This window comes from Oncorhynchus tshawytscha, linkage group LG23 (genome assembly GCF_018296145.1).
Source record: "Oncorhynchus tshawytscha isolate Ot180627B linkage group LG23, Otsh_v2.0, whole genome shotgun sequence".
Lineage (NCBI taxonomy): Eukaryota > Metazoa > Chordata > Actinopteri > Salmoniformes > Salmonidae > Oncorhynchus > Oncorhynchus tshawytscha.
The window spans coordinates 26544136-26566282 of record NC_056451.1 but is presented as its reverse complement, the minus strand read 5'-3'; the positions used below and the strand labels follow the sequence as shown (position 1 = coordinate 26566282).

The 22147-nt window shown below is 46.1% G+C and overlaps 2 protein-coding genes across 6 annotated transcripts; one reads left to right on the top strand and one right to left on the bottom strand.

Annotated features, from left to right (window-relative positions):
* The first annotated feature begins 19 nt into the window (after positions 1–19).
* Positions 20–10914, top strand: LOC112222504 (CCR4-NOT transcription complex subunit 3-like). 5 transcript variants are annotated; one of them, XM_042305058.1, is made up of 19 exons: positions 20–213; positions 746–800; positions 973–1040; positions 1140–1214; positions 1349–1438; positions 4495–4623; positions 4777–4872; positions 5355–5646; positions 5913–6046; positions 6169–6225; positions 6346–7240; positions 7352–7457; positions 7547–7688; positions 8207–8320; positions 8968–9067; positions 9235–9433; positions 9528–9660; positions 9763–9888; positions 10014–10914. In XM_042305058.1, exons 2-19 carry the CDS (start codon positions 776–778, stop codon positions 10110–10112), a joined length of 2880 nt encoding a protein of 959 aa, XP_042160992.1. In that variant the 5' UTR covers positions 20–213; positions 746–775; the 3' UTR covers positions 10113–10914. The 5 variants fall into 5 exon arrangements, with proteins under 5 accessions (XP_042160992.1, XP_042160993.1, XP_042160991.1 ...); XM_042305059.1 differs by having other exon boundaries at positions 5349–5568; XM_042305057.1 differs by having other exon boundaries at positions 5349–5646.
* Positions 10915–14285: 3371 nt separating this feature from the next.
* Positions 14286–21842, bottom strand: LOC112222505 (U4/U6 small nuclear ribonucleoprotein Prp31). The gene is made up of 13 exons (XM_042305056.1): positions 21689–21842; positions 20938–21150; positions 20598–20658; positions 20249–20332; positions 20052–20149; positions 19833–19939; positions 18013–18182; positions 17771–17928; positions 17591–17680; positions 17385–17512; positions 17205–17277; positions 16808–17107; positions 14286–14682 (listed from the first exon to the last, which is right to left on the bottom strand). The coding sequence occupies exons 2-13, from the start codon at positions 21148–21150 to the stop codon at positions 14566–14568; spliced, it is 1599 nt and encodes a 532-aa protein (XP_042160990.1). The 5' UTR covers positions 21689–21842; the 3' UTR covers positions 14286–14565.
* Between the last annotated feature and the right edge of the window lie 305 nt (positions 21843–22147).

The window sequence follows — 22147 nt, the reverse complement described above, 5'->3', positions numbered from 1 at the left end:
TCCAACGACGGTGGAGAATTTGGTCCTATCATAGCTTGGAGGTAGGGTTTAGGCTAGAATCCACATTTTGTGGGTGGGATTTAGCTACCGTCCATCTTTAGTGTACTGTACAGCCAGGTTGACGAAAAGAAAACACAAATTGGAAGTAAAGAAGACTGGGGAAATAGTTTTGAGTTCTAATTGAAAGAGACAAACGAAAAGCCCAAACCCTAGGTAAATGTCTAAAACAAAATGTGAATTTAGCTGGTTGACACAGTTTCCCTAATTTTCATAAATTACCAGCTAGCTAGCTAGCATTTGTGATTGCAGTAGCTAGCTACATTTGCTAGCATTATAACAATTACCAACATAACGTCAACTGTGCCCAAAATATAATTGCAATATATACACTTCATGCATAATAATGCATCGAATAGCAATTGCATTGAAATTAGTTGTCGAAACCTGCCAAACAGCATGTGAATTGGCTACGTTAGCTAGCTGGCTAATGTTGCTGACATTTCCAGCGAGACATCTATTGAACTGTTTTACGATTGATGAAAATAGTGATGTACGTTAAAATTACCCGCATGTTAATTCTTTGCTAAACCGAGGTACATTTCGCTGCAAGTGTTTGTATTATCTGTAGCTACTAGATGCTATGAAGCTAGCTAGGGATTTAGATACAATGCAATCAATGTTAATTTAGTCTGTTTGCATTGTTTTTAGCTAACGTTAATCTGTTATCTCCTTCTCTCAATGAAAGACGGTATGAGGACATTGTCGTAGTGAAGCCATGGCTGATAAGAGAAAACTCCAAGGTAACTAGCATAGAGCGATGATGGACGTAATGGACTGGACACTGACCTCACACTCTTTCGATGATCAGTTATTTATATTATTGGATTAATCTTTGAGATTCAATGTAATATGTTAGTCCAGTAAAATAGATTAGCATATTTTCACAATGACCTCTTTCTTTCCTCTCCCCAGGTGAAATTGACAGATGTTTGAAAAAGGTAGCTGAAGGCGTAGAACAGTTTGAAGACATTTGGCAGAAGGTGAGGACTCCTTAACACTATGCATTGCATATTCACTGTGCATGAAACAATTATTTGTCTCCTATCAAACAAACGGATCTTTGTCACTTTGTTTCACAGCTTCACAATGCAGCCAATGCCAACCAAAAGGAAAAATATGAGGCAGACCTTAAAAAAGAGATTAAAAAGCTACAGGTAAGACTAATTGCTTACTAATAGTAAGAAATATATGAAGCTGTCTTAATATCCCATGTTGTCTGCTCACACTGATAAAGCTATGGGTCTTTACTTAAGTTTTAATTGTTGTTTTCTTGTCATCTCTCCTGCAGCGATTGAGGGATCAGATAAAAACATGGGTGGCATCAAATGAGATCAAAGACAAAAGGCAGCTAGTGGATAATCGCAAGGTCATAGAGACGGTAATACTCTCCAAAATAGCTTCTTTGTTTAACACTGATAGGAGAAAAGGGCGATTAGGTCTCCACCATATTGTGTTTACCTTTCAACTAGGGCCAGGACGATACCAGTGTTGCGATACCGTGGCAAGGAAACAAAACACGAAGCGGATAAAATAATATATATATATATATATATACTGTATATCATTATGTTGTCCAGAGGGACCTTTTATTTATTTTCCAAGCTATAGCACACAATATTTTACATACAGCAGGGTTTTAAAGGACCATAGCCATAAGACTGCTAAATAGTTAATTAAATGGTTCTATGGACTATACATTAACCCTACCTCAAATCCCAATTCTATTTGGCACATGCTTTGTGAACAATCAGTGTAGACTAACAGTGCAGAGAGAAAGTGTAGAAAAATAATAACATGAGGAATAAATACACAATAGGTAACTAACTTAGCTATGTACATGAGTATGTGTAGGGGTATGCGGTAATTGAGGTCGATGTGTACAACCATATACACTGAACAAAAGTATTAATACACCATATAAAGTGTTGGTCCCGTGTTTCATGAGCTGAAATAAAAAATCCCACAAATGTTCCATACGTACATAAAGCTTATTTCTTTCAAATTTTGAGCACAAATTTGTTTATATCCCAGTTAGTGAGCTTTTCTCCTTTGCCAAGATAATCCATCCACCTGACAGGTGTGGCATATCAAGAGGCTGATTAAACAGCATGATTACACAGGTGCACCTTGTGCTGGGTACAATAAAAGGCAACACAATGCCACAGATGTCAAGTTTTGTGGAAGCATGCAATTGGCATGCTGACTGCAGGAATGTCCACCAGTGCGGTTGCCAGAGAATTTAATATTAATTTCTCTACCATAAGCTGCCCCCAAAGTCGGGGGGATTTCTGTCACTAATGAAGCCCTTTTATGGGGAAAAACTTATTCTGATTGGCTGGTCCTGGCTCCCCAGTGGGTGGGCCTGGCTGCCAAATGGGTGGGCCTGGCTGCCAAATGTTTCACAGGGATGCTGGCCAATGTTGACTCCAATGCTTCCCACAGTTGTCAAGTTGGCTGGATGTTCTTTGGGTGGGGGACCATTCTTGATACACACAGGAAAACCTTTAGTGTGAAACCCAGCAGCGTTGCAGTTCTTGACGCACTCAAACCGGTGCGTCTGGCACTTACTACCATACCCTGTTCAAAGGCACTTAAAGCTTTTATCTTGCCCGTTGTCCCTCTGAAAGGCACACATACACAATCAGTCTCAAGGTTTAAAAATCTTTCTTTAACCTGTCTCCCTCCCCTTCATCGACACTGATTTCAAGGGGATTTAACAGGTGACATCAATAAGGGATCATAGCATTCACCTGGTCTGTCATGGAAAGAGCAGCTGTTCCTAATGTTTTGTACACTCAGTGTATATACACTACACTGACACTCACACAGCCCAAACACATTCACATACACTACATACGCACACATAACACACTTTCACACTCATCATTTGCTGCTGTTACTCTGTTCATTATTCTTACTATTATCTATTCTGATGCCTAGTCACTTTGCATTTTCTGTACACATCGATCTCAAATACCTTGTACTGTACCCCTGCTCATTGATCTGGTACTCTCTGTATATGCACTATATATACAAAAGTATTTGGACACCCATTCAAATGAATGGATTCAGCTATTTCAGCCACACCAGCTGCTGATAGGTGTATAAAGTCGAACACTGCCATGTAATCTCCATAGACAAACACTGGCAGTAGAATGGCCTTACTGAAGAGCTCAGTGACATTTCAACAAGTCAGTTTGTCACATTTCTGACTTGCTAGAGCTGCCCCGGGCAACTGTAAGTGCTGTTATTGTGAAGTGGAAACGTCTAGGAGCAACAACGGCTCAGCCGTGAAGAGGTAGGCCACACAAGCTCACAGAACGGGACCGCCAATTGCTAAAGCGCGTAGCTCATAAAAATCGTCTGTCGTTGGTTGCAACACTAACTATCAAGTTCCAAACTACCTCTGGAAGCAACGTCAGCACAAGAACTGTTCGTCTGGAGTTTCTTGAAATGGGTTTCCATGGCCAAGCAGCCGCACACAAGCCTAAGATCACTATGTGCAATGCTAAGCGTTGGCTGGAGTGGTAAAGCTTGCTGCCATTGGACTCTGGAGCAGTGGAACACATTTTCTGGAGTGATGAATCACGCTTCACCATTTGGCAGTCTGACAGACTAATCTGCTGAGTTTGGCGGATGGCAGGAGAACGCTACCTGCCCCAATGCATAGTGCCAATTGTAAAGTTTGATGGTGGAGGAATAATGGTCTGGGCTGTTTTTATGGTTTGGGTTTGGCCCCTTAGTTCCAGTAAATTGAAATCTTAACACTACAGCATACAATGACATTCTAGACTTCCAACTTTGTGGCAACAGTTTGGGGTAGGCCCTTTCCTGTTTCAGCAAGATAATGACTCCTTGCACAAATTAACGTCCGTACAGAAATGGTTTGTCAAGATCGGTGTGGAAGAACTTGACTGGCCTGCACAGCCCTAACCTCAACCCCATCGACCACCTTTGGGCTGAATGGGAGCAAGTCCCCGCAGCAATGTTCCAACACTAGTGAGAAGCCTTCCCAGAAGAGTGGAGGCTGTTATAGCAGCAAAGGGGGGACCAACTCTATATTAATGCTCATGGTTTTGGAATGAGACGTTCAATGAGTAGGTGTCCACACACTTCTGGTCATGTACTGTAGCTTCATTCTTGTGTATTTTATTCCTCCTGTGTTACTATTTTATTATTATTTTTCAACTCTGCATCATTGAGAAGGGCCCGTAAGCAAGCATTTTATGAAAAGTCTACACCCGTTGTATTCGGCGCATGTGACAAATAAAATTTGATTTGACCAGAGTTTGGTCTGCTTTAGTTTTTTATATTTTTTCCATGGAAAAATTGTGTGCTATTGGTATCATCACAGCCCTACTTTCAACTCATCTCAGTGCTCATGGAGAGGGTATGCGATCCTGACTGACATAACATCTGACATTCTCTCCTTAGCAAATGGAGCGGTTTAAGGTGGTAGAGCGGGAGACAAAGACGAAGGCCTACTCTAAAGAAGGCCTGGGGCTCGCCCTGAAAGTGGACCCAGCTCAGAGGGAGAAAGAAGAGACGGGAAACTGGCTAACGGTAACAGCCTCTGGGCCGTTGGTATTTTGACTCCTGCATAGTGGTAGTGTCTCCTGAACGATGGGTCGGGTAGATGGTTCACACTGGCTCTGCCTTGTTTTCTGGGTGGTGATCTGTTCTTCTTTTCCCCCATTCTCTCTTTTTCTCCCCCAGAATACGATAGACACTCTAAATATGCAGGTGGACCAGTTTGAGAGTGAGGTGGAATCCCTCTTCATTCAAACCAGGAAGAAGAAAGGAGAGAAAGAGGTCAGTCTCCTTCCATCTCATTCCCTATACATTAACTTTTTTTGTGTATGTAGTCTAATTAAGCAATAAGGCCCAGGGTGTGGTATATGGCCAATATACCATGGCTAAGGGCTGTTCTTACAAACCCAAACCCCCAAGGTGCCTTATTGCTATTATAAACTGGTAACCAACGTAATTAGAACAGTAAAAATACATGTTTTGCCACACATGCGGTATACGGTCTGATATACCACAGCTCTCTGCCCATCAGTATTCAGGGCTCAAACCACCCAGTTTATAATAATGAATCAGATATTGGGTTGGATGATGTTGCTCCTAGACTCTGATCTAAGATCAGTCTTGCATTTCCCCCTAAAAGGATTTGGGGAAGGCAAGTTGATCCGCCATCTGTGCCTAAGAAAGACGTCTACCTGCATTACAAAAGTCACCTGAACAGTTTATAACCACCTGTGCCTGTTTCTCTGGCTGTCTCGTAGAAGCAGGATCGCATTGAGGAGCTAAAGAGGTTTATAGAAAGGCATAGGTACCACATTCGCATGCTGGAGACCATCCTGCGCATGCTAGACAACGACTCGGTGCAGGTGGACTCCATCCAGAAGATCAAGGACGACGTGGAGTACTACATGGAGTCGTCACAGGACCCAGACTTTGAGGAGAACGAGTTCATTTACGACGACCTGGATCTGGAGGACATCCGTGAGTCGCCCATGGACAGCCAGGAGCTCGATGACGAGTCCTGGGATGATCATGATGATGATGCTCATGCTATCAGCTGTGGGTCTGGATGAATGGTCCCTCATGAACGTCTGTTGGGTCTGGGTGGATGGATGTTCTCTAATCAACATCTGTTAGCTGGGTTGACTGTCGGTTTAGAAAAGCTTGATCTGTGGTGTTTCTGTGGCTCTGGATGTTGATGATTGTTAAAAACAACATTTATATATTAGATTTCCCCTGAATCTTATCATTGAAATAAACCAGTAGCCTTTTCTCCCTGATTTATGCCCTTCACTCTTTCTCTCCCTCTTTCTCTCCCCCTCTAGCTGCAGCGCTGGTGGCCACCTCTCCAACGGGCATGGGGAACATAGAGGATGAGATGTTCCTCCACTCGAGCAGCACTCCCACCTCCACCACCTCCTCTTCCCCCATCCCTCCATCCCCGGCCATCTGCACTGCTGTAAGCACATCTGCCTTCACTGATTGGTTGTTTGTATAGAAACTACAATCACTTACTTGATCAGTGTCAAAAGTACATTGATACTTACACATGCACTGTTTGTGCCTGCATGTGTTCTGCAGGAGAACTCTGAGGACGATAAGAAGAGAGGGCGGTCGACAGACAGTGACGTTAGTCAGGTGAGACCGAGCTTCTACAATATATGCTTATAGCTCAATAGAGAACTGGATTTCTTCAGAAATGTAGTTTCTCTGTTTCCCTGTTCTGTTTGTACTAAACTGATGCTGTGTCATTTTCAGTCTCCTGCGAAGAACGGCACTTCCTCCTTGTTGTCCTTTTCCTCGTCCGCCAATTCCGGGTCCTCTTCTTCCTCCTCTCTTGTATCCATGGCCGCTATTGTCGGAGGCAACCCTGGGGTTCCCACAAGCAACAGTCTAATAGGAAGCTTCAGCAGCGCCGTACAACAACATCAGCCTCAACCTCCACAGCAACCAGTCCTGCAGCCACTGCAACAACCACAACAACCTCAACAACCCCAAACAAAACCTTGCACCCCCAGCCCACCCAGCCACCCCCTTCTCTCCACCGCCCCCTCTCTCCCCACACCCACCACACCCATCTCAGCCTCCTCAAACTCCCTGCCCCAGGTCTCGCCTGGTCATATCCTCAACTCCAGCCTAGGCCTTGGTTTGGGCCTGGGTAAAGTTGGCATGACAGGGACAAGCAGTGCCAACTCAATGTCTGGTCTGGGCCTGACTGGGATGTCTGCCTCTCTGAACACCATGGCAGGCCTGCTCTCTGGGTCCACCCATGCCCCTTACGCCCAGGCAGCCTCGTTGGGAGGCCTGGGTCTGAGTACCACTACCCAGTCCAGTGTCTCAGTGGAGAGCTCCTCCATCCCCACCTCTTGCTCCAGTGGAGTGACCACCAACGGGGCTGGGACAGGCCTGGGCCTGCTGGGGTCCAGCCCAGCACACAGCTCCCTGACTGGGGGGATCCTGGGCCTGGTGCCTGGGCAGAGTGTGATCCCTGGGCCCCCTCTGATCCCTCTCAGCCCGGTTGGAGCTGCCCCTGGGGGGGCAGTGGGGATGATGGGAGGAAACGGAGGAAGCATGGGGCCAATCGGAGGAGTAGTTGGGTCAAACGCAGCCCCTGCCAGACCGCCTAATGGACTGAAGCAGAACGGAAGCACAAGTATGTTCACTGTCTGTGGCTGTCTGGGTTTGTCTGTTTCTTTATGCACCTTTTCTGGATGTGGGATTGAGCATTAGTAGTAATGTTTCCACCGTCTTTCCCATGGCTCAGGTTACAGTGCTGTGGTGGCAGAGAGCACCGCAGAGTCCGCCTTCAGCACACCCAGCCAATCACAGAGCAGCCAGCCTTCCTCGCTGACCTCCTCAGCCAGTCAGCAGTAAGTGATATCAAATTCATCCAAGACCACAATCATCTGTTCATTTTTTTAGATGATAAAAATGTCCTTATGTCTTCTCTCTCCCTCAGTATGGACAACGGTCCCAGCCTCATCAGCTCCATCACCTTGCCCCCCAGCTCTCCGTCCCCCTCGTTTTCCGACAGTATCCCCGGTGGAGGGAGTCTCCTCAACGGACCCCACTCCTACACACAGGCCTCTGAGGGCCTCAAGGTGAGGGGAGACAGAGGGGAAGGACAGACAGATGTGAAGCTAAGAGATGAGCACTTTGTCCTGATGTTCTTAAATGGCCTCCTCTCCTACCACTGTTTCCCTTCGGCTCTGAGAGGTTTTTTACAGTTCAACAGAGGGATGAAGACAGTTGGCCATTTAACAGTATGAGAACACAGTGTTTGGTGAACACTAGAACCTCCACGGCAGCCATTTTGACCGTGGTTGTCTATAATACGAATACAACTTGGAAACAAACAAACTCACAAAAATACTGATAGTTTAGAAATTAACACAATTTTCAAAACTTTCTCTGCATAAAGAAAAATAAATTCACAAAATGTGCTGTAGATCACAACTCCCACACCATTCACAACAAATTTTGTCAGCTATTCGGGAGATTTCCAATGATGAAGCATCTCCTAAATGACCTTTTTTCTTTTATTTCTTAGTTAATTAACATGTATAATAGCATTGTAATAACGTTAGAATAACCTGTAGAGACTGCCCTCTGTCCCCAGCTTCCTACAGACCTCCGTCAGATACTGATGGAGACCAGAATGTCAGCGCAGGCCCCAGAGCCGCCAGGGGCCATGGCTACAGCCACTAACACACGAAAGAGAAAGCAGTGTCAGGTAGAGACCCACACACACACGGAAATATACACATTCATACTCGACTTACACACACTCACTCCTAAACACATCCACAAAGCCACTAACACAGGAAACAGAAAGATGACACAGATTTAAATACACACAATCTCTAACTCTACACAATCTCTAACTCTGACACAGACACGCTTACACACCAAAAATATAGAAAGAAGGTTGAGGTAGTCAGATATCAGTGCTCGCCAAAAAAACATCTGTGTCACAGGGAAATTGACATTGCCAAGTGGCTGGATTAGTTCCTCCACCACACACCAAGAACATACAAGATATATGATTGAAGAGCCTGTATTTGTAAAGATTGTGTATATTGTTGAATTAGTAAGGACTCCATGGGATCTTGAATTGGCAGGTTTATTTGGTCATTGTTGGTGCAGTCACTGTGGCTGGCCGTGGGGGTTCTAGTTGCAGGTAGGAGTGTGTTGCTTCACACCATACAGGGAATGGATGGTGGCCTGGTACCAGGCTTCTACTAGTATCTCATGGTGGAAGAACTGTTGCATTGTGTATTGGTTTTCATAAATTCTGTTTTTGCCCCTTGCTCTTCCAAACTCCCCCTCACCCCACTCTCTCTCTCTCTCTGTTCCATCCATCTCTCCTCCCTCCCTCAGGCCCCGGAGCCTCTGAGTTCTCTGAAGGCGATGGCTGAGAGAGCAGCATTAGGATCAGGTCTGGATGGAGAGATCCCCAACCTGCACCTCACAGACAGAGGTAAGAATCAACTCAATTAACAAGTTTAAAATCACATCTTGAAGGCATTACACAAATAAACATTCATGCTATTTGACAAAGCACATGCCAGTTGCAGGTGACATTTCTAATAGTCTGTCTGTTGATGATATCCCCACCAGCTGTAACTCAACCAATCCTCTCCTCAGACATCTTCTCTGGTTCGTCGGCTGCCCCCGGAACGCCCGCGGTTCCCCAGCCCTCCCTGTCGGAGGTGAGCATCCCCCCTTCCCTGGGGGTGTGTCCCCTGGGTCCCACTCCGCTCTCCAAGGACCAGGTGTACCAGCAGACCATGCAGGAGTCTGCTTGGACACACATGCCGCACCCCTCAGACTCCGAGAGGATCAGGTAACAACGCCGTCTGCTGGAATACTGGGGTGTAGACACTGGGCTTTCTCTGAGGAGATATTAACATGCACGTCTGTGCTACTCTCTCCTGTAGGCAATACCTGATGAGGAACCCATGCCCCACCCTGCCATTCCATCATCAGATGCCCCCCCACCACTCAGACTCTATAGAGTTCTACCAGAGACTGTCCACAGAGACGCTCTTCTTCATCTTCTACTACCTGGAGGTAACACACACACCATCCCCTATCTGTCCGCTCTCGCCTTGTCACTTTAGGGTCCAATTGCTCAGTCTCCCCTTTCTGTGTTTCTCGTTTACTCTCTTTCAGGGCACTAAAGCTCAGTACCTGTCAGCCAAGGCTCTGAAGAAGCAGTCGTGGAGGTTCCACACCAAGTACATGATGTGGTTCCAGAGGCACGAAGAACCCAAGACTATCACTGATGAGTTTGAACAGGTACAGTAGAACCTTGGTACCTCCTGTGCTGTTATTGTTGGAGGCACCATGGGTCTGTATAGAACAATGAGCCAATGATGAGCCAACATAAAGAGTGAGTGATTAATACTGTCCTCCTCCCTCAGGGCACTTACATCTACTTTGACTATGAGAAGTGGGGTCAGAGGAAGAAAGAGGGGTTCACCTTTGAGTACAGGTACCTGGAAGACCGAGACCTGCAGTGACTGAGGGAGGAGAAACGTGCTGCTGTTGACATTCCGAGACTAACCTAACTCCATGCTGTGGATAGAGATTGATGTGTAGTAGAACCCTGCTCCTAAAATGGAGGATGTTGTCTGTATAGGCAGCGTCTAATGGCACCCTACTCCCCACAGTGTACTACTCCGGCCCAAAGCCCTAGTAGTGGGGAATAGAACCCCCTACCTATAACGGGCTCTGGTCAGAAGTAGTGTACTAGGGGGGAGTAGGGAGTCGTCACAGATCTGTGCCTGTCTGAACACTCAGTATGTGGCATTACATTAGGAAGCTCCATGCATGTTCCATGTTTTTCTTTGTTTCAACAACAACAAACTCTGTAATGCCCCCAACTGGAGTATAGAAGCATTGGACTAAACAACAACAAACTCTGTACTGCCCCCAACTGGAGTATAGAAGCCTTGGACTAAACAACAACAAGCAAACATACATTGGATTTGGTTACAAGTGGAAAAAAGCCCATCTTGCTTGAATTGACTGTAATTAGTGGTTTAGAATGGAGACAGTTGTCTAGCTAGCCAGCAGACAGGGCTCCTTTTAAGATGTTATGATGCCTGTTGATTAAGTTCACTATTAGAGATAGTGAGTGATTATCAATAGTTTTATTGATGTCGTCTTGGTCGATAAAACGCTCTGATTGAGAATGACCACGTGGCCTCTTCCTTTTGATGGGGATAGAGAGGCATTATTGGACATTGGATTAAATTGCTATGCAATTGAACTGGTCTCTGCCTCCCTCTCTCTTTACAAATAAAATATTTTAAAGTTTAACTGTGAAAGGAAACGCATCGTCATTGGGGCATTATGTTTGTGAGATTAGCTAATAAAGGATTTGTACCTGAAACAAGCAGAGTTGTGTTGACATGACGTCTGCCTGATAATGTTCATGGTTTCTATACCATGAAGCACCAGCCACTATTGCCGTTCAAAGTATAACTACTAGTGGAAGGATGAGAACAGTAGAAATAGGATCATTCCCTTTGAGTCGGTGTATATTTACTCAAAAGGGTGTCAACAGTTCTCAGCCTTGCATGTAGTAATCTGTTCAATTCAATTTTATTCTGTGTTATTTTAAATCGCATCCAAAAGACCGTTTAACAAAACCTGATTCTGCCATTCAGGGCTCTGTTCAATCCGTATCTCAAAAGTTCAGCGCTAGAGTTTAATAAAAATGTAAAGGTAATGTTCCCGCGTTGACAGACTGCATTCACGATAAAATGCTGTACATGTCGCATCAATCGGAATTCCTTTTACGTTTTTATTGCGCAATTCGTAACACTTCAGCGCTAGATTGAATAGAGCTTCATTCACTGATTGCAACACTGCATTCAATTTACTACTCGTTTATACCAAGTTAAATTGTTTACTGAAATACTGTTTCATAGAATATGAAGCATGCATCAACCATTCAACCTAGAATGTTCTGAAAAAGCTGTTGGTGAATTTAACTTGGTTAGATGGATGAATCAATTGTGTATGGTTAAACTATCATGAGCGGTCTCCAGTGATTTAGTTCATTTAGAGGTTGTCCATGAGATAGACATTTCAGTTCTTTCCTGAAAGAGATTTTTGGAAATCAAGAGAAGTTGAGTTTTGCCTTTTATAAATTCTATTTTTGGGCTTTTGAGAAAGGGAGGGCTGAAATGTGAATTTCTCAAGAAAATAAACTATTTACAGGCTGTTTTATCAAATTAAGTTGTCACGTTTATGCATAGGAGATGTCATGTTGGGGTAAAAACAGGATTGTAAAATTTCAATAAAATACTTTTCTGAAATTGTGACGACTATAAATCTCATATGTAACACTTATTTTGTATTAGAAGATCCATAAACCTATTTCATAAATAGCAAATTCCTAAAAACACTTCGATGTTGCTCAAAGCAACATATGGTAGGCCATCATTGTAAATAAGAATGTGTTAATTGACTTGCCTAGTTAAAGGTTAAATACATTTATTTTTAAACAAAGCAATCCAATGCTACAGTGCATTCAGACCCCTTCCCCTTTTCCACATTGTTACATTAAAGCCTTATTCTAAAATGGACTAAATACAAATTATCACTCAGCACACATCCCATAATGACAAAGCGAAAACAGTTTTGTAATACATTGCTCAAAAAAATAAAGGGAACACTTAAACAACACAATGTAACTCCAAGTCATTCACACTTCTGTGAAATCAAACTGTCCACTTAGGAAGCAACACTGATTGACAATAAATGTCACATGCTATTGTGCAAATGGAATAGAAAACAGGTGGAAATTAAAGGCAATTAGCAAGACACCCCCAATAAAGGAGTGGTTTTGCAGGTGGGGACCACAGACCACTTCTCAGTTCCTATGCTTCCTGGCTGATGTTTTGGTCACTTTTGAATGCTGGCGGTGCTTTCACTCTAGTGGTAGCATGAGACGGAGCCTACAACCCACACAAGTGGCTCAGGTAGTGCAGCTCATCCAGGATGGCACATCAATGCGAGCTGTGGCGAGAAGGTTTGCTGTGTCTGTCAGCATAGTGTCCAGAGCATCGAGGCGCTACCAGGAGACGTGGAGAAAGCCGTAGGAGGGCAACAACCCAGCAGCAGGACCGCTATCTCCGCCTTTGTGCAAGGAGGAGCACTGCCAGAGCCCAGCAAAATGACCTCCAGCAGACCACAAATGTGCATGTGTCTGCTCAAACGGTCAGAAACAGACTCCATGAGGGTGGTATGAGGGCCCGACGTCCACAGGTGGGGGTTGTGCTTACAGCCCAACACGTTTGGCATTTGCCAGAGAACACCAAGATTGGAAAATTCGCCACTGGCGCCCTGTGCTCATCACAGATGAAAGCAGGTTCACACTGAGCACATGTGACAGACGTGACAGTCTGGAGACACCGCAGAGAACGTTCTGCTGCCTGCAACATCCTCCAGCATGACCGGTTTGGTGGTGGGTCAGTCATGGTGTGGGGTGGCATTTCTTTGGTGGGCCGCACAGCCCTCTATGTGCTCGCCAGAGGTAGCCTGACTGCCATTAGGTAGCGAGATGAGATCCTCAGACCCCTTGTGAGACCATATGCTGGTGCGGTTGGCCCTGGGTTCCTCCTAATGCAAGACCTCATGTGGCTGGGGTGTGTCAGCAGTTCCTGCAAGAGAAAGGCATTGATGCTATGGACTGGCCCGCCCGTTCCCCAGACCTGAATCCAATTGAGCACATCTGGGACATCATGTCTCGCTCCATCCACCAACGCCACGTTGCACCACAGACTGTCCAGGAGTTGGCGGATGCTTTAGTCCAGGTCTGGGAGGAGATCCCTCAGGAGACCATCTGCCACCTCATCAGGGGCATGCCCAGGCATTGTAGGGAGGTCATACAGGCACGTGGAGGCCACACACACTACTGAGCCTCATTTTGACTTGTTTTAAGGACATTACATCAAAGTTGGATCAGCCGGTAGTGTGGTTTTCCACTTTAATTTTGAGTGTGACTCCAAATCCAGACCTCCATGGGTTGATAAATTTGACTTCCATTGATAATTTGTGATTTTGTTGTCAGCACATTCAACTATGTAAAGAAGTATTTTATAAGAATATTTCATTCAGATCTAGGATGTTGTGTTCCCTTTATTTTTTTTGAGCAATGTATATAGTACCAGTCAAACGTTGACACCTACTTGTTCTTTATTTTCTACTTTGTATAATAGTGAAGACATCAAAACTATGAAAACACATATGGAATCATGTAGTAATAAAAAAAAAAAGTTAAAAACAAAACATTTTATATTCTTCAAAGTAGCCAAGAGTGTGCAGTTGTCATCAAGGGGAAGGGCGGCTACGAAGAATCTCAAATCTAAAATATATTTTTATTTGTTAAACCCTTTTTTGGTTACTACAGGATTCCATGTGTTAATTCATAGTTTTGATGTCTTCACTATTATTCTACAATGTTAGAAAAACCCTTGAATGAGTAGGTGTCCAAACTTGACTGGTACAGTGTGTGTGTGTACACACAGACATTTGCAAAAACCCATTTCTGCTTTGTCATTATGGGGTAGTCATTAAATTGAGGGGGAAAACAATTTTAGAATAAGTAACGTAACAAAATTTGGAAAAAGTCAAGGGATCAATACTTTTCGAAAGCACTTTTCAGTAATGAGACAAGGAAGTATTAGTTTAATTTTATTAAAATGGAACAAAATGGAGTCAAAACATTTTTCAAAAAGCACAACATGCTCAAACAAATATACAATCTAAATATATGTTCTTCACTGTTATGGTCGATCTTCTCCCCATGGTTATGCAATGACGCCTGATCAATCAGTCAGTGTGAATGCATTTCACTCCATCTGCATTCATTTTGAAATACAAGTTGGTATGTCTGTATATCAGTCTCTCCTGTGTGTAAGTATATGTGTGGATGTGTATGATAAATCGTATGTGTACTCTTCACTTTCCCTCTCCCTCCTTCTTGACCTTGAGGAACTCTGCCATGTTGGAGAAGTATTTCTGGTTGGCCTCAGCCACCTTCTTCTCTGCTGCATGCGGGTTCACGATCTCCAGTCCCTGAGGAACAGAGTTCAGTTCAAGTTCAATTCCACAACAAACAGAAACAAGGAGGCCACCCTTGCTGGTAAATGCTAACATTACATCACCAGTAACTGCTAACGTTACTGGTGATGAAGTCCTTCACCCAGGCCCTGCATGTGTGCATGTGTGCTTCACCCAGGCCCAGGCCCTGCATGTCCCCAGGCACCCTCATTTGTTGACTTCTGTGATCGAAAAAGCCTTGGTTTCATGCATGTCAACATCAGAAGACTCCTCCCTAAGTTTGTTTTACTCACTGCTTTAGCACACTCTGCTAACCCTGATGTCCTTGCCGTGTCTGAATCCTGACTCAGGAAGGCCACCAAAAATTCTGAGATTTCCATACCCAACTATAACATTTTCCGTCAAGATAGAACTGCCAAAGGGGGAGGAGTTGCAGTTTACTGCAGAGATAGCCTGCAAAGTAATGTCATACTTTCCAGGTCCATACCCAAACAGTTCGAACTACTAATTTTGAAAATTACTCTTTCCAGAAATAAGTCTCTCACTGTTGCCGCCTGCTTACCGTCCCCCCCCCTCAGCTCCCAGCTGTGCCCTGGACACCATTTGTGAATTGATCGCCCCCCATCTAGCTTCAGAGTTTGTTCTGTTAGGTGATCTAAACTGGGATATGCTTAACACCCCGGCAGTCCTACAATCTAAGCTAGATGCCCTCAATCTCACACAAATCATCAAGGAACCCACCAGGTACAACCCTAAATCTGTAAACAAGGGCACCCTCATAGACGTCATCCTGACCAACTGGCCCTCCAAATACATCTCCGCTGTCTTCAACCAGGATCTCAGCGATCACTGCCTCGTTGCCTGTATCCGCTACGGAGCCGCAGTCAAACGACCACCCTCATCACTGTCAAACGCTCCCTAAAACACTTCTGTGAGCAGGCCTTTCTAATCGACCTGGCCCGGGTATCCTGGAAGGACATTGACCTCATCCCGTCAGTTGAGGATGCCTGGTCATTCTTTAAAAGTAACTTCCTCACCATTTTAGATAAGCATGCTCCGTTCAAAAAATGCAGAACTAAGAACAGATATAGCCCTTGGTTCACTCCAAACCTGACTGCCCTCGACCAGCACAAAAATATCCTGTGGCGGACTGCAATAGCATCGAATAGTCCCCGCGATATGCAACTGTTGGCCATGCCTTCCGCCTGGCTACGCCAACCTCGGCCAACAGCTCCGCCCCCCCCGCAGCTACTCGCCCAAGCCTCTCCAGGTTCTCCTTTACCCAAATCCAGATAGCAGATGTTCTGAAAGAGCTGCAAAACCTGGATCCGTACAAATCAGCTGGGCTTGACAATCTGGACCCTCTATTTCTGAAACTATCCGCCGCCATTGTTGCAACCCCTATTACCAGCCTGTTCAACCTCTTTTCATATCGTCTGAGATCCCCAAGGATTGGAAAGCTGCCGCAGTCATCCCCCTCTTCAAAGGGGGAGACACCCTGGACCCAAACTGTTACAGACCTATATCCATCCTGCCCTGCCTATCGAAAGTCTTCGAAAGCCAAGTCAACAAACAGGTCACTGACCATCTAGAATCCCACCGTATCGGTAAATAGCCCACCCATTTTTACCTACCTCATCCCCATACTGTTTTTATTTATTTACTTTTCTGCTCTTTTGCACACCAATATCTCTACCTGTACATGACCATCTGATCATTTATCACTCCAGTGTTAATCTGCAAAATTGAAATTATTCGCCTACCTCCTCATGCCTTTTGCACACAATGTATATAGACTCCCCTTTTTTTCTACTGTGTTATTGACTTGTTAATTGTTTACTCCATGTGTAACTCTGTGTTGTCTGTTCACACTGCTATGCTTTATCTTGGCCAGGTCGCAGTTGCAAATGAGAACTTGTTCTCAACTAGCCTACCTGGTTAAATAAAGGTGTTCTCAACTAGCCTACCTGGTTAAATAAAGGTGTTCTCAACTAGCCTACCTGGTTAAATAAAGGTGTTCTCAACTAGCCTACCTGGTTAAATAAAGGTGAAAAAAAATAAAAATAAAAATTTGTTGACATAATAAAATCAAATACATGTAGCTTTTTTTCATGTGAAAACAAAAACCAATTAGGCCTACCTGTAGTGGAGTGAAGGCTACGCTGGAACTTGTTCCTGAGGAGTTGTCTCTGACCGAGGACCTCCCGCCAACTGTGGACCTCCCGCCGACTGTGGACCTGCTGCCGACTGTGGACCTGCCGCCGACTGTGGACCTGCCGCCGTATGTCATGTTCTGCTTCTGCAGCTTCCTCTGTAGGGACTTGGATATCCTGGCCTTGGTGGCCTCGTTGACCTGAGCCTGTCTGACGCGTCCGCTGCCCGACTTCCCCAGCTGGCCCAGACTGAAACCCAGGTCCTCCTGGTACGCATCATCCTCAATCTGAGAGAAACAGAGACAGGTTGGTTAAAATTTATTGTAATTACACATAGTAAAATATAGTAACAGCTGTCCTGAAAGACAGATTAGCTGTTCTGACCTCTGCGAAGGTCATCCTGTTGGCATGTTTCCTGATCTCTGTCAGACCCAGACGCTCCTTCATCTTACGATACCTGGACAAGGACAGACAAAAAATGAGACCATCAATACTGTTTAACATTGCACTTTGAAAAAAATGACAACCCAGGACCAGTTATCTACATATCCCTAAAGTAAATACCTCCGCCCTCCTCTCTTCTTCCTCTGTCCGTCCAACGGTGCTGGCAGGGGTTTGACAGTCTTCACTGGTGGAGGCTCCTGCCATTTATCAAACTTCTTCTCGATCTCCTCTTTCAGGTCGTAGCCCACCTGCACCGAGAGAATAACACCAGAGTTAATATGTAACAGACGTTTATTTACCTCTTTCTTCCCTCTTCCAGTTCTCACCTTGCCGTCTGCACTCTCGTGGAAGCTGTCCACTCGGGATGCCAGGGTGCACTTAGCTGAAACCAGGCGTGCTGCCTTTCTCCTCAGGTCCTACAACACAGGGATAACTCTTGTTAGCTTAGGTAAAGCCACAGTCAAACAAAGCTCTTGGGAACAAAGCACCAAGTGTGGTGCACTGACCGGGGGTAGAGTCTGGACCACATCACAGTGGTAGATGTAGCCGGTGTGTGGGAGCACAGCGGTGCTGCTGAACCCTGACAGGGTCCTCTTCTGGGTTCCCAGTAGCATCAGGTTACAGGCTGGCATCTTAGACAAGTTGGTCAGGCCCCCAGCAATACCTACCACCACAGGGAGGAAGACGACTGTATGATTGGGAGAATCCTGTCAATTCTATAAAAAACGAAATCAATATAATCACTGACCCATGATCTTGGCTGCGGTCGAGGCTCCAACGATGACTGACAGATTAGGAGCAATGAATGACATCCTGGACTCCACATATTCATAGATCCTGTGTTTTGATTGGTTCAGCTCTAGCGCCATGTCACAGGCCTCCTCCAACCTCTTCAGTTCATCCTCACCCAGCATCGTCCTGGAAACAAGTCATGTTGATATTACAACATCATTGAGATGGAAAGGTGGTCTGCAACCAAATGGATGTTACTGTTCCCTGTTGTGTAGATAATGTAAAGTCTATTGATCATATTTCTATCTGAACATTCTGTAAATGTCTGCTCCACCAAATAAATTCACTCCCATTGGTGGACCTCTCCAACTGAATCAACCCAGGTGTCCCTGCTCTTACCCCCTGCGTGGTGGAGGCTGTGACGTGTCCCTGCTCTTACCCCTGTGACGTGTCCCTGCTCTTACCCCTGTGACGTGTCCCTGCTCTTACCCCTGTGTGGTGGAGGCTGTGACGCGTCCCTGCTCTTACCCCTGTGACGCGTCCCTGCTCTTACCCCTGTGACGCGTCCCTGCTCTTACCCCTGTGACGCGTCCCTGCTCTTACCCCTGTGACGCGTCCCTGCTCTTACCCCTGTGACGCGTCCCTGCTCTTACCCCTGTGACGCGTCCCTGCTCTTACCCCTGTGACGCGTCCCTGCTCTTACCCCTGTGACGCGTCCCTGCTCTTACCCCTGTGACGCGTCCCTGCTCTTACCCCTGTGACGCGTCCCTGCTCTTACCCCTGTGACGCGTCCCTGCTCTTACCCCTGTGACGCGTCCCTGCTCTTACCCCTGTGACGCGTCCCTGCTCTTACCCCTGACGTGAGGCTGTGTCCCTGCTCTTACCCCTGTGGAGGCTGTGTCCCTGCTCTTACCCCTGTGACGTGTCCCTGCTCTTACCCCTGTGACGTGGAGGCTGTGAAGTGTCCCTGCTCTTACCCCCCTGTGTGGTGGAGGCTGTGAAGTGTCCCTGCTCTTACCCCTGTGACATGTCCCTGCTCTTACCCCTGTCTGGTGGAGGCTGTGACGCGTCCCTGCTCTTACCCCTGTGTGGTGGAGGCTGTGACGCGTCCCTGCTCTTACCCCTGTGACGCGTCCCTGCTCTTACCCCTGTGACGCGTCCCTGCTCTTACCCCTGTGACGCGTCCCTGCTCTTACCCCTGTGACGCGTCCCTGCTCTTACCCCTGTGACGCGTCCCTGCTCTTACCCCTGTGACGCGTCCCTGCTCCCCTGTGACCCCTGTGACCCCTGCGCTCCCCCTGTGACGCGTCCCTGCTCTTACCCCTGTGGTGGAGGCTGTCCCGTCCCTCTTTACCCCTGTGACGTGTCCCTGCTCTTACCCCTGTGACGTGTCCCTGCTCTTACCCCTGTGTGGTGGAGGCTGTCCCCCTGCTCTTACCCCTGTGACGTGTCCCTGCTCTTACCCCTGTGACGTGTCCCTGCTCTTACCCCTGTGACGTGTCCCTGCTCTTACCCCTGTGACGTGTCCCTGCTCTTACCCCTGTGACGTGTCCCTGCTCTTACCCCTGTGACGTGTCCCTGCTCTTACCCCTGTGAGGCTGTGACGTCCCTGCTCTTACCCCTGTGTGGTGGAGGCTGTGACGCGTCCCTGCTCTTACCCCTGTGACGTGTCCCTGCTCTTACCCCTGTGACGTGTCCCTGCTCTTACCCCTGTGAGGCTGTCCCCCTGCTCTTACCCCTGTGACGTGTCCCTGCTCTTACCCCTGTGACGTGTCCCTGCTCTTACCCCTGTGACGTGTCCCTGCTCTTACCCCTGTGACGTGTCCCTGCTCTTACCCCTGTGTGGTGGAGGCTGTGACGCTGACCACCATGATGGTGGCGTTGGTCAGGATCTGCTGCAGATTCTCGTTGTTCTTACACTTGTCCAGGTTGTTCCCCAGCTCCTACACACACGGTGTTCAGCCCAACAGCAGGGACATGAATAGTAGACAACAGTTTAAAACAACGTAGACACATTTTGATGTGGAAGAGAATCCTCCTCTAACATCAGCTCACCTTGACAGTGCGGACGTAATCCAGAGAGTTGGGCACCAGGGACTCCAACTCAGGGAACCTCTTAGAATACTTGTCACGTACAAACTTGTGAATGATGTCTGACAAAGACAAACAAAGACACCGTTAGACATAAAGCAAAGCAAGCAAATTACAGCAGCATATTGACACACAATCACTTATGAACATAGTGGACTCACTCAGTTCGTTCTCAATTTCTACTGTGAGGTTATTGGCAGCAACGATGAGCTTGTATTCTGGGTCTGCCTCCACCGGACCGGAGACTGAAGAGAAAGGGAAGAGAGGAGAGTCAGTAAAACTACAAGATGGAGGATCAGAAACCATTGAAGTAGAATCAGTATCCATTGTATTCAGAGTGGAACATAAACCACAGAACGAGACATCCAAACAGCCCATTATAGAACTGCGGTGTCGTCAATAGGGCGCCATGTAGCCTAGAGGTTAGAGCATTGGCAAAGTAACTGACCCAGTAAAACAACCCTATCTGCTGTATGTGACAACAAAAACATAGAAACAGTCAACAATCACCTTCAGAGTTCTTGCGCTGCTTCTCGACATAGATTGCAATTTTGTCCATGATCTCTGAGAACTGTAAACAAACAAATTGTGGGTTTTCAAAACAAACCTTGGAAATAGCTTATGTTCTAGAACAGGGTTTCCCAGTCCTGGGCCCCCCCCTGGGAGCACGTTTTGGTTTTTACCTTAGCACTACAGAGCTGATTAAATCATCAAAGCTTGCGGAGTTGGTTATTTGAATCAGTGCTAGGGCAAAACTAAAATATGTACCCACGGGGGGCTCCAGGACCCAGTTTGGGAAACCCTGTTCTAGTATATTGACTGCACGCAGCTCCACACACACTGTCCTGACCTGTTTGCTGTTACGTAGTTTAGCGATGGACGAGACACTCTCAGCTCCGCTGTAGTCCACCTCCATCTCCTCTGGAATGTCCTCCAAACCTCCCTCTACCTGTCCCTCCCCTGCCTCCCCATCACTCTCCCCCTCTTCCCCCGGGTACAGTCCATCCTCCCCCTCATCCCCCGCCTCCTCCAGATCAGCCAGGAGCTCATCGGCCAGAGACATCTGCAGGAAAGAAACAACAATGTGGGACAAGGCTGTGACATGGGGAGGGATATGAAGTCAATTCCTAGCTAGCCCACAGCTGATTACGCACACGTGTGTAAATGACCTAGAGTGAAAACGTGTGCAATGTCTAAATGTGAGAATCTAGAATCTTTACCATAAAAACAATTGGTTATGGTTAATTGATTAATTTGTAGCTAGCTAACGTTAGCTGTGGCGCATCTCAGTGCTAGAGGCGTCACTATAGACCCTGGTTCGAGTCCAGGCTGTATCACAACCGGCCGTGATTGGGAGTCCCATAAGGTGGTGCACAATTGGCCCAGCGTCGTCCCGGTTAGGCCATCATTGTAAATAATATTTTGTTCTTAACTGACTTGCCTAGTTAAATAAAGATTGAATAAATAAAAAACTAAAAGCTGTCCTCGCTGGATAACCGTGGCTATAACAGCAGTTAGTTAGCTAAGTCTAGCTAGTTAAATAACAGGGAAACGTTCGCAAGTTAGCTGAAATTATACGGCACAAATTTATGAGAACTTACCTTCGGAGTTCCAAACTCCTACCGTCAAAAGAAACCCTACAAATCCAACAACTTTCGAAATGCGTTCGACGTTAAAAAATATTTGCTTGCGTTATCAACGTCGCCTCTATAGCGAGTCGCAGACGAAAGGCATCACCATAAATAATCCAACGTTTGGAACGTTGAGCCTTGAGCAAAGCTTTATGGGAATTGCTGTTTTTATCCGTAGTATAGGCCAGTATCAAACCTGGATAAATGTGAATGTTCTTTATCTCACTCATATTTCCAGTCTTAATGCTTTCTATATTCAATGGCTAGACATTCCGCGATTTACTTTGGGTAGAGTATTTTGGAGATGAGTTATTCACCCATTATTGACCATCCTTTGGTCCAATTTCATAATAAGCATCAGGCCTCCATAACCAGAGATGGGGGATGGGAAATAAGATTAGCTATTGTTATGCAACATCCCTTAAACCA